The sequence below is a fragment of the Oncorhynchus clarkii genome, unplaced genomic scaffold (assembly GCF_045791955.1).
Source record: "Oncorhynchus clarkii lewisi isolate Uvic-CL-2024 unplaced genomic scaffold, UVic_Ocla_1.0 unplaced_contig_9596_pilon_pilon, whole genome shotgun sequence".
Lineage (NCBI taxonomy): Eukaryota > Metazoa > Chordata > Actinopteri > Salmoniformes > Salmonidae > Oncorhynchus > Oncorhynchus clarkii.
Window position 1 is genome coordinate 485,136 of NW_027257954.1, and position 11,344 is coordinate 496,479.

Genomic DNA, 11,344 nt, shown 5'->3' on the forward strand with positions numbered 1-11,344 from the left:
AGCAGTAATGCAGCCAACTCCAGACCACTTGCTAATGCCCTGGAGTCTGGTCTAGCAGTAATGCAGCCAACTCCAGACCACTTGCTAATGTCCTGGAGTCTGGTCTAGCAGTAATGCAGCCAACTCATCCTCCTTGCTAATGTCCTGGAGTCTGGTCTAGCAGTAATGCAGCCAACTCATCCTCCTTGCTAATGTCCTGGAGTCTGGTCTAGCAGTAACGCAGCCAACTCATCCCCCTTGCTAATGTCCTGGAGTCTGGTCTAGCAGTAATGCAGCCAACTCATCCCCCTTGCTAATGCCCTGGAGTCTGGTCTAGCAGTAATGCAGCCAACTCATCCCCCTTGCTAATGTCCTGGAGTCTGGTCTAGCAGTAATGCAGCCAACTCATCCCCCTTGCTAATGTCCTGGAGTCTGGTCTGGCAGTAATGCAGCCAACTCATCCCCCTTGCTAATGTCCTGGAGTCTGGTCTGGCAGTAATGCAGCCAACTCATCCCCCTTGCTAATGTCCTGGAGTCTGGTCTAGCAGTAATGCAGCCAACTCATCCCCCTTGCTAATGTCCTGGAGTCTGGTCTAGCAGTAATGCAGCCAACTCATCCCCCTTGCTAATGTCCTGGAGTCTGGTCTAGCAGTAATGCAGCCAACTCATCCCCCTTGCTAATGTCCTGGAGTCTGGTCTAGCAGTAATGCAGCCAACTCCAGACCACTTGCTAATGTCCTGGAGTCTGGTCTAGCAGTAATGCAGCCAACTCCAGACCACTTGCTAATGTCCTGGAGTCTGGTCTAGCAGTAATGCAGCCAACTCCAGACCACTTGCTAATGTCCTGGAGTCTGGTCTAGCAGTAATGCAGCCAACTCATCCCCCTGGCTAATGTCCTGGAGTCTGGTCTAGCAGTATTGCAGCCACTTGGCGACTGGGCTTTGATTTAGTGATATTATTCAGTTGACTAAATATTGTATCGAATTGTTTTGATAATGTCGCACTATTATTTTTGTGCCAGTTGGCTGTACCTGCACCAAAACTCCAGTATTTTTCCTTCATAGACATTGTTGTGCTAGGCTACATCCAGACTGGCTGAGAGAAAGACAACCAACTAGAGAGAGACAGAGGAGAGAGAGACAGAGGATTCGTCTCTTTACATTAAAATGGAAGAACATTAGGTACTAAAGTTCTCTATCTTCTTTTTAAACAGGGAGACCATTTTTTCAGCATTTGTATGTCCATGACTGATTAAAACTTGTTTTCTCATGAGAGAGAGAGAGAGCGAGAGAAAGAGAGAGATGACTGTAGCTGGCAGAGTGACCGAACGAGATCTATCTGGTTGAGGAGGGGGTTTCTATGGAAACTATTAGGCTCTAACCACTCTCGCCTGCCTGCTGAACAACACCATGTACTAGACCGGTAACAACAACACAAACAGGATGCCTACACCCTAAAAATAATACTGTTCAGAACATATTTAATTGATTGTATATAACAAGTAAGAACTCGCTGTAATGAGAAAGCTTTTTACTTGGGTTTTCCCCCTGAATAAAATGTATCCCGTCATCAACAGAACAAAAAGCCACTCTGGGTTCATTGAATTGATAAAACCTACTTTTCATATATCCGTTGTCCCCTCATGAAGACCTTGGCTTCGTTGTCCAGCGGAAACGTCCCGTCGTCTTTCCTGAAGCGATAGAACAGTTTCATGTCTTTGAACTCCTTGTGCTCGTCACAAACTGCAACACAAAAAGAGGAACAATGTTTGTTTACATTTAGTGACCTGATAATTGCGTCATATTTCCCCCCCCCCCCCCCCCCCACACACTGACAGCCCACTAAACAGAGCTGAGTTAGCTAACTGCTAATGGCCTCCTCTTTCCCCCCACACTAACAGCCCATTAAACAGAGGCGAGTAGGCTAACTGCTAATGGCCTCCTCTTTCCCCCACACTAACAGCCCACTAAACAGAGGCGAGTTAGCTAACTGCTAATGGCCTCCTCTTTCCCCCCACACTAACAGCCCACTAAACAGAGCTGAGTTAGCTAACTGCTAATGGCCTCCTCTTTTCCCCCCACACACTAACAGCCCACTAAACAGAGCTGAGTTAGCTAACTGCTAATGGCCTACTCTTTCCCCCACACTAACAGCCCACTAAACAGAGCTGAGTTAGCTAACTGCTAATGGCCTCCTCTTTTCCCCCCACACTAACAGCCCACTAAACAGAGCTGAGTTAGCTAACTGCTAATGGCCTCCTCTTTTCCTCCACACTAACAGCCCACTAAACAGAGCTGAGTTAGCTAACTGCTAATGGCCTCCTCTTTTCCCCCCACACTAACAGCCCACTAAACAGAGCTGAGTTAGCTAACTGCTAATGGCCTCCTCTTTTCCCCCCACACTAACAGCCCACTAAACAGAGCTGAGTTAGCTAACTGCTAATGGCCTCCTCTTTTCCCCCCACTAAACAGAGGCGAGTTTACCCGAAAGCTTCGTAGTTAATGCCATTACGTTTCTCTCGACAACCCAGAGCCTGTCAATCCTCTGAAGTGAACGAAATTTGCCAAATGAAGCACTTTGCTGTTCTTTGAGTGGTGAGGTCTGAGTTTAAAATGTTATGTTAGCTACTCCGCTTTCTGGAAACTCATAGGTCATCAGACAGCAGCTACACACTGTGTATCCTTGACATACAGTATATATATATATATATAATATATAGTATATACTGTGTATCCTTGACATACAGTATATATATATATATATATATATATATATCTCTCTTCAACAAGACATTGTTGTGCTAGGCTACATCCAGACTGGCTGAGAGAAAGACAATCAACTAGAGAGAGACAGAGGAGAGAGAGAGAGACAGAGGAGAGAGAGAGAGACAGAGGAGAGAGAGAGAGACAGAGGAGAGAGAGAGAGACAGAGGAGAGAGAGAGCGAGAGACAGAGGAGAGAGAGAGCGAGAGACAGAGGAGAGAGAGAGAGACAGAGGAGAGAGAGAGAGACAGAGGAGAGAGAGAGAGAGAGGATTCGTCTCTTTACATTAAAATGGAAGAACATTAGGTACTAAACAGAACAAAACCACGTTTGAAACAGGCAGGGACTATCTGCATACAGAAAAACAAAACAACCTGACACAGAACATTTCCTGTTGAGTTCCCTAATGAATGACAACCAGATAGAAGTCATGTCAGAAGACTGTAGAGAAGCAGGTTTGTTATTGTTATTTTACTGCTGCTCTTTAATTACTTGTTACTTTTATTTCTTATTCTTATCCGTATTTTTTTTTTTTTAACTGCATTGTTGGTTAGGGGCTCGTAAGTAAGCATTTCACTGTAAGACGCATGTGACGATAAAATTGTATTTGAAGACCGTAGAGAAGCAGGATCTGGCTGTTCCCAGAAAACCCCAATCTCAGAGGAGTATTAATTAGGGCACACCATCACCAAATGCTTAGCAATGGAAAACTAAAAATGAGCATTTCTTATTGGACAGGTCCAGGAAATCTCTCCCCGTTTCAGTCCATTTGGTTCCTAATGAACACAGCCCAGACGTGGTCGTGTCAGAAGGCCCTACCGTGATGGATGATGCTTAGATCCAGGAGTTTCTGCATGATCTTGATGGCCGTGTCTCTGTCTGACGCCTCCTTGTGCTCCAGCAGCCAGTCGATCAGCTCCTTGGCCACAAAGCAGTTGGGATACGTCCTCAGGTGATGCCTGCGGTCCTTAACCACCTTCCCTTCATGGAGACGCAGCCTGTGGAACGAACAACACAACGTCAGGCTATTGACAAGCTGTACTCTCTCTCTCTCTCTCATGCTGTAACTACAATACACATGTTCAGGAAAAGATAAGACCTACAGCTAATAATGTAGACTACTCTTACATTATCTGTGGAACAACACAACGTCAGGCTATTGACATACAGTAGTGTAGCTTCTCTCTCTCTCTCCGTCATGTGTTGTAACTGTATCTACACAATTATGTTGCCTAGTGACATACCGCTCTCCCTCTCTCAATTCAAGGGGCTTTATTAGCATGGAAAAGATGTGTTAACGTTGCCAACGCAAGTGAAATAGATAATATACAAAAGTTACATAAAACAACAAACATTACACACTCACAGATGTTCCAAAAGAATAAAGACATTACAAATGTCATTATGTACACACACACACACACACACACACACACACACACACACACACACACACACACACACACACACACACACACACACACACACACACACACACACACACACACACACACACACACACACACACACATCCCCTCTCCTGTACAGTCTCTTATAACACAGCTTTGGCTGCACTGGTCTGTACTCCATGTTCTCTCAGGAAGGACATGCATGTACACGTATTGTGAATTCGTAGCACATGTTCCAGTTTCTTGGTAGTTGTCTTCAAGAGGAAGTGACAACAACCAAACAGTGTGGTGCACATTGGTGACCTCTGAACTGTGGTTATGTTAGATAGTCAGTGACACAACAGCATGCTGACTCACAGTATTGGCTGGGTTTTTTTTCCCTCTCCCTTTTGAAGTCAATAAGTTACACTTGTTTTATATCCTTCATTTTAAAAAATGGTTCATTTGAAGTTATGTAACGAGGATATTCAGATCATTCTGCTTATGAGTGCAGTGTGTAGGGATTATCAATGGGTTATGAAGCCTCTGTGTAACCTAGTAGGTTTTGCTCCTCAGATAAAAGTGTTGTTGGGTAGGACATCCGACAGACAGGTCTGAGGAGGATGTGGATGGATGAATTAGGATTGTGTTATGATTTCCTTATGTAGGCACAGTGCTTGTCATATGTTTGGATACACCTACTCATTTCAGTTAAAAAAAAAGATATTTTCTACATTGTAGAATAATAGTGAAGACATCAAAACTATGACAGAACACATATGGAATCATGTAGTAACCAGAAAAGTGTTAAATCAAAATATATTTGATGTTCTTCAAATTAGCTCCCCTTTGCATTGATGACAGCATTGCACACTGTAGGCATTCTCTCCAGGTAGTCACCTGGAATGCATTTAAATTAACAGGTGTGCCTTGTTAAGGTAATTTCTGGAATGTCTTTCCTTCTGTGTTTGAGCCAATCAGATGTGTTGTGACAAAGTAGTGGTGGTATACAGAAGATAGCCCTATTTGGTAAAATACCAACTCCATATTATGGCAAGAACAGCTCAAATAAGCAAAGAGAAACGACAGACCATCATTACTTTAAGACTTGGAGGTCAGACAATTTCACGAACTTCTAAAGCTTTTTGCAGTGCAGTCGCAAAAACCATCAAGCGCTATGATGAAACTGTTTCTCATGAGGACCAACACAGGAAAGGAAGACCCAGAGTTACCTCTGCTATAATGAAACTGTCTCTCATGAGGACCACCACAGGAAAGGAAGACCCAGAGTTACCTCTACTGCAGAGAATAAGTTCATTAGAGATACCTGCCTCAGAAATTGCAGCCCAAATAAAAGCTACAGAGTTTAAGTAACAGACACATCTCAACATCAACTGTTCAGAGGAGACTGTGTGAATCAGGCCTTCATGGTCAAATTTCTGCAAAGAAACCACTACTAAAGGACACCGATAAGAAGAAGAGACTTGCTTGGGCCAAGAAACAGGAGCAATGGACATTAGACCGGTGGACATTAGACCAATGGACATTAGACCAGTGGACATTAGACCAGTGGAAATCTGTCCTTTGGTCTGACGGGTCCAACATTTTGATTTCTGGTCCCAACCACTCTGTCATTATGAGACGCAGAGTAGGTGAACGGATGATCTCTGCATGTGTATTTCCCACAGAAGCATTGAGTAGGAGGTGTGATGGTGCTTTCCTGGTGACACTGTCTGATTTATTTAGAATTTAAGACACACTTAACCAGCATGGCTACCACAGCATTCTGCAACGATACGCCATCCCATCTGGTTTGGGCTTAGTGGGACTATCATTTGTTTTTTTTCGATAGAACAACGATCCAACACACACCTCCAGGCTGTGTAAGGGCTATTTGACCAAGAAAGATAGTGATGGAGTGCTGCATCAGATGACCTGGCCTCCACAATCAACCCGACCTCTACCCAATTGAGATGGTTTGGGATGAGTTGGACCGCAGCGTGAAGGAAAAGCAGCCAACAAGTGCTCAGCATTTGTGGGAACTCCTTCAAGACTGTTGGAAAAGCATTCCAGGTGAAGCTGGTTGAGAGAATGCCAAGAGTGTGCAAAGATGTCATTAAGGCAAAGGGTGGCTACTTTGAAGAATCTACGATATAAAACACTTTTTTTCATTACTACACAATTTCATGCGTGTTATTTCATCGTTTTGATGTCTTGAAAATAGTCCAAATAAAAAACCCTTGAATGAGTAGGTGTTTTCAAACGTTTGACTGCATACTGTTTGTCTGCCCTAAAGTGGACAGGTCTGAGGAGGATGGACAGAGGGATAAAGTAGACAGGTCTGAGGAGGATGGACAGAGGGATAAAGTAGACAGGTCTGAGGAGGATGGACAGAGGGATAAAGTAGACAGGTCTGAGGAGGATGGACAGAGGGATAAAGTAGACAGGTCTGAGGAGGATGGACAGAGGGATAAAGTAGACAGGTCTGAGGAGGATGGACAGAGGGATAAAGTAGACAGGTCTGAGGGGGATGACAGAGGGATAAAGTAGACAGGTCTGAGGAGGATGGACAGAGGGATAAAGTAGACAGGTCTGAGGGGGATGACAGAGGGATAAAGTAGACAGGTCTGAGGAGGATGGATGAAGAGATGTAGAAGTTCTTATGTAGGCGGTGCACTTCAAATAAAATGACAGGTGTCCTCATTAAAAATTAACTGAAACAGTCAAAAAATGAACAATTAACCATTTTTTAAAACTGATACCTCAGTATGTATAAGGGGCTGTTATGTAGGTGGTGCACGTCATATAAATCAGTCAGGTCTGAGTGATTTGGAGTGTCTGTCCAGGTCATTAAATGCACAGTAGAATAAATGTCCCAGGCCTCAGCAGACAGACAGGATAGAACAAGAACTCTTTACACACTCTGGGTTCCTTGTGTATTCTGGCTCCTCTTTCAGTACGAAGATGACGAAAGACAGCAGATGTGCAACTAAATCGATCAGGAGAGGAGAGGTTGAGGCAGACGAGACAAAACTCATTGATTGGCCAACGAAAGTGAATCTAGATGTCAAAATGAATGACCTTAACAAGAACATTGTCTCAAAGTGTACCTACAGTACACGCGTTACTCCGCTATGAACAAATGTTATGTTGCCTCTTGGACTGACCCATGAACAACACTACAACTACAACCACTAGACGGCAGATTAGTTGAACAACAACCAGGAATAAAAAGGCATCTTCCTCAAGATGTGTCCTGAATAGCTCGTGTGTTTATCGGGGTGATTCACTATAATGTTAAAATGGAGAAAGTCAACAAAACAGCCATTGTTCATTACAGCTGCTCCACTGGCTCTTTTGGGTCTCTGTAGAATCTACTACTGTCTAGAGTCTCCTGGATTAGAGGTCTCTCTAGAATCTACTACTGTCTAGCGTCTCCTGGATTAGAGGTCTCTGTAGAATCTACTACTGTCTAGCGTCTCCTGGATTAGAGGTCTCTAGAATCTACTACTGTCTAGCTGGATTAGAGGTCTCTGTAGAATCTACTGCTGTCTAGTGTCTCCTGGATTAGAGGTCTCTGTAGAATCTACTGCTGTCTAGCGTCTCCTGGATTAGAGGTCTCTAGAATCTACTACTGTCTAGTGTCTCCTGGATTAGAGGTCTCTGTAGAATCTACTACTGTCTAGCGTCTCCTGGATTAGAGGTCTCTAGAATATACTACTGTCTAGCTGGATTAGAGGTCTCTGTAGAATCTACTGCTGTCTAGTGTCTCCTGGATTAGAGGTCTCTGTAGAATCTACTGCTGTCTAGCGTCTCCTGGATTAGAGATCTCTGTAGAATCTACTACTGTCTAGCGTCTCCTGGATTAGAGACCTATGTAGAATCTACTACTGTCTAGCGTCTCCTGGATTAGAGACCTATGTAAAATCTACTACTGTCTAGCGTCTCCTGGATTAGAGACCTATGTAAAATCTACTACTGTCTAGTGTCTCCTGGATTAGAGACCTATGTAAAATCTACTACTGTCTAGTGTCTCCTGGATTAGAGACCTATGTAAAATCTACTACTGTCTAGTGTCTCCTGGATTAGAGGTCTCTGTAGAATCTACTACTGTCTAGCTGGATTAGAGGTCTCTGTAGAATCTACTACTGTCTAGCTGGATTAGAGGTCTCTGTAGAATCTACTACTGTCTAGCTGGATTAGAGGTCTCTGTAGAATCTACTACTGTCTAGCTGGATTAGAGGTCTCTGTAGAATCTACTACTGTCTAGCTGGATTAGAGGTATCTGTAGAATCTACTACTGTCTAGCTGGATTAGAGGTATCTGTAGAATCTACTACTGTCTAGCTGGATTAGAGGTCTCTGTAGAATCTACTACTGTCTAGCTGGATTAGAGGTCTCTGTAGAATCTACTACTGTCTAGCTGGATTAGAGGTCTCTGTAGAATCTACTACTTTCTAGCTGGATTAGAGGTCTCTGTAGAATCTACTACTGTCTAGTGTCTCCTGGATTAGAGGTCTCTGTAGAATCTACTACTGTCTAGCGTCTCCTGGATTAGAGGTCTCTGTAGAATCTACTACTGTCTAGCTGGATTAGAGGTCTCTGTAGAATATACTACTGTCTGGCTGGATTAGAGGTCTCTGTAGAATCTACTACTGTCTAGCTGGATTAGAGGTCTCTGTATAATCTACTACTGTCTAGTGTCTCCTGGATTAGAGGTCTCTGTAGAATCTACTACTGTCTAGCTGGATTAGAGGTCTCTCTAGAATCTACTACTGTCTAGCTGGATTAGAGGTCTCTGTAGAATCTACTACTGTCTAGTGTCTCCTGGATTAGAGGTCTCTGTAGAATCTACTACTGTCTAGCTGGATTAGAGGTCTCTCTAGAATCTACTACTGTCTAGAGTCTCCTGGATTAGAGGTCTCTATAATCTACTACTGTCTCCTGGATTAGAGGTCTCTATAATCTACTACTGTCTCCTGGATTAGAGGTCTCTGTAGAATCTACTACTGTCTAGAGTCTCCTGGATTAGAGGTCTCTGTAGAATCTACTGCTGTCTAGCGTCTCCTGGATTAGAGGTCTCTAGAATCTACTACTGTCTAGCGTCTCCTGGATTAGATTTGGCAGCTCAGTCCGAGCCTCGAGGCCCTATAGGGCTCTCGTCAAAGTAGTGCACTATGTAGCGAGTAACCTAAACCCACAGGGCAACCTGCCATGAATCCACACGGCTTGGTTTCCTCATTAGAATTATAAAGCCAGGGGTCAAAAATATCATTCTAACCCTACAGAATCCAAGGAAGTTTATGTCCTGTTATAATGTTTAAGTTTGTATTTATTTAACTAGGCAAGTCAGTTAAGAACAAAGTCTTATTTACAATGATGTCCTACCAGGGAACAGTGGGTTAACTAGTTCAGGGGAACAGTGGGTTAACTAGTTCAGGGGAACAGTGGGTTAACTAGTTCAGGGGAACAGTGGGTTAACTAGTTCAGGGGAAGAACAACAGCTTTTTACCTTGTCAACTCAGGGATTCGATCTAGCAACCTGTCGGTTACTGGCCCAACACACTGACCACTAGGCTACCTGCCGATTAGCTACGAGCTAATCTTCAGCACGTCTTGTACTCTTGTTCAACTGGGCCAAAAGGAGGCAGGTGCACTATGTTCAGCTGTGACCAATTATTCCAGCTAGTGGTAGCCAGTGGCCCGCAACATCTGTGTCGGCATGTCTAAGACAGGGCACCGTATTCCCATACACTAGAAAGGCAACAGGGGGCCATTTGGGAGGCAGACATAGCCTATCCCCAGATGACCTCTAGTCAATGATATGATTTAGAGACATAAGTCTTCCTGTTCTTAGTTACATTAAGCATGAGGTTATCACTTTGTTGGGAGAAAAACATGCAAACTAGACCAGACTAGTACTGTGGTAGGTTAAAAGTAGGGCCAGGGAGACCAGACTAGTACTGTGGTAGGTTAAAAGTAGGGCCAGGGAGACCAGACTAGTACTGTGCCATGCTGTGGCAGGTTAAGAGTAGGGCCAACTAGACCAGACTACTACTGTTCCATGCTGTGGTAGGTTAAGAGTAGGGCCAACTAGACCAGACCAGTACTGTGCCATGCTGTGGTAGGTTAAGAGTAGGGCCAACTAGACCAGACCAGTACTGTGCCATGCTGTGGTAGGTTAAGAGTAGGGCCAACTAGACCAGACTAGTACTGTGCCATGCTGTGGTAGGTTAAGAGTAGGGCCAACTAGACCAGACTAGTACTGTGCCATGCTGTGGTAGGTTAAGAGTAGGGCCAACTAGACCAGACTAGTACTGTGCCATGCTGTGGTAGGTTAAGAGTAGGGCCAACTAGACCAGACCAGTACTGTGCCATGCTGTGGTAGGTTAAGAGTAGGGCCAACTAGACCAGACTAGTACTGTGCCATGCTGTGGTAGGTTAAGAGTAGGGCCAACTAGACCAGGCCAGTACTGTGCCATGCTGTGGCAGGTTAAGAGTAGGGCCAACTAGACCAGACTAGTACTGTGCCATGCTGTGGGAGGTCAAACAGGGTTAGGGAGACCAGACCAGTACTGTGCCATGCTGTGGTAGGTTAAGAGTAGGGCCAGGGGAGACCAGACCAGTACTGTGCCATGCTGTGGTAGGTTAAGAGTAGGGCCAGGGAGACCAGACTACTACTGTGCCATGCTGTGGTAGGTTAAAAGTAGGGCCAGGGAGACCAGACCAGTACTGTGCCATGCTGTGGTAGGTTAAGAGTAGGGCCAACTAGACCAGACTAGTACTATGCCATGCTGTGGTAGGTTAAGAGTAGGGCCAGGGAGTACTAGACTAGTACTGTGCCATGCTGTGGTAGGTTAAGAGTAGGGCCAGGGAGACCAGACTAGTACTGTGGTAGGTTAAGAGTAGGGCCAGGGAGACCAGACTAGTACTGTGCCATGCTGTGGTAGGTTAAGAGTAGGGCCAGGGAGACCAGACCAGTACTGTGCCATGCTGTGGTAGGTTAAGAGTAGGGCCAGGGAGACCAGACTAGTACTGTGGTAGGTTAAGAGTAGGGCCAACTAGACCAGACTAGTACTGTGCCATGCTGTGGTAGGTTAAAAGTAGGGCCAACTAGACCAGACCAGTACTGTGCCATGCTGTGGTAGGTTAAAAAGTAGGGCCAGGGAGACCAGACCAGTACTGTGCCATGCTGTGGTAGGTTAAGAGTAGGGCC

The 11,344-nt window shown here is 44.8% G+C and overlaps 1 protein-coding gene across 1 annotated transcript in view; it reads right to left on the bottom strand.

The window, feature by feature from the left end:
- Positions 1-3,801, bottom strand: part of LOC139394238 (DEP domain-containing mTOR-interacting protein-like) — a 60,779-nt gene extending 56,978 nt beyond the window's left edge. The window contains exons 1-2 of the mRNA XM_071142260.1: positions 3,561-3,801; positions 1,598-1,721 (exon numbers count right to left, since the gene is read on the bottom strand). Coding sequence (XP_070998361.1) covers positions 1,598-1,721; positions 3,561-3,801 — 365 coding nt within the window. The remainder of the gene's footprint in view (positions 1-1,597; positions 1,722-3,560) is intronic.
- Between the last annotated feature and the right edge of the window lie 7,543 nt (positions 3,802-11,344).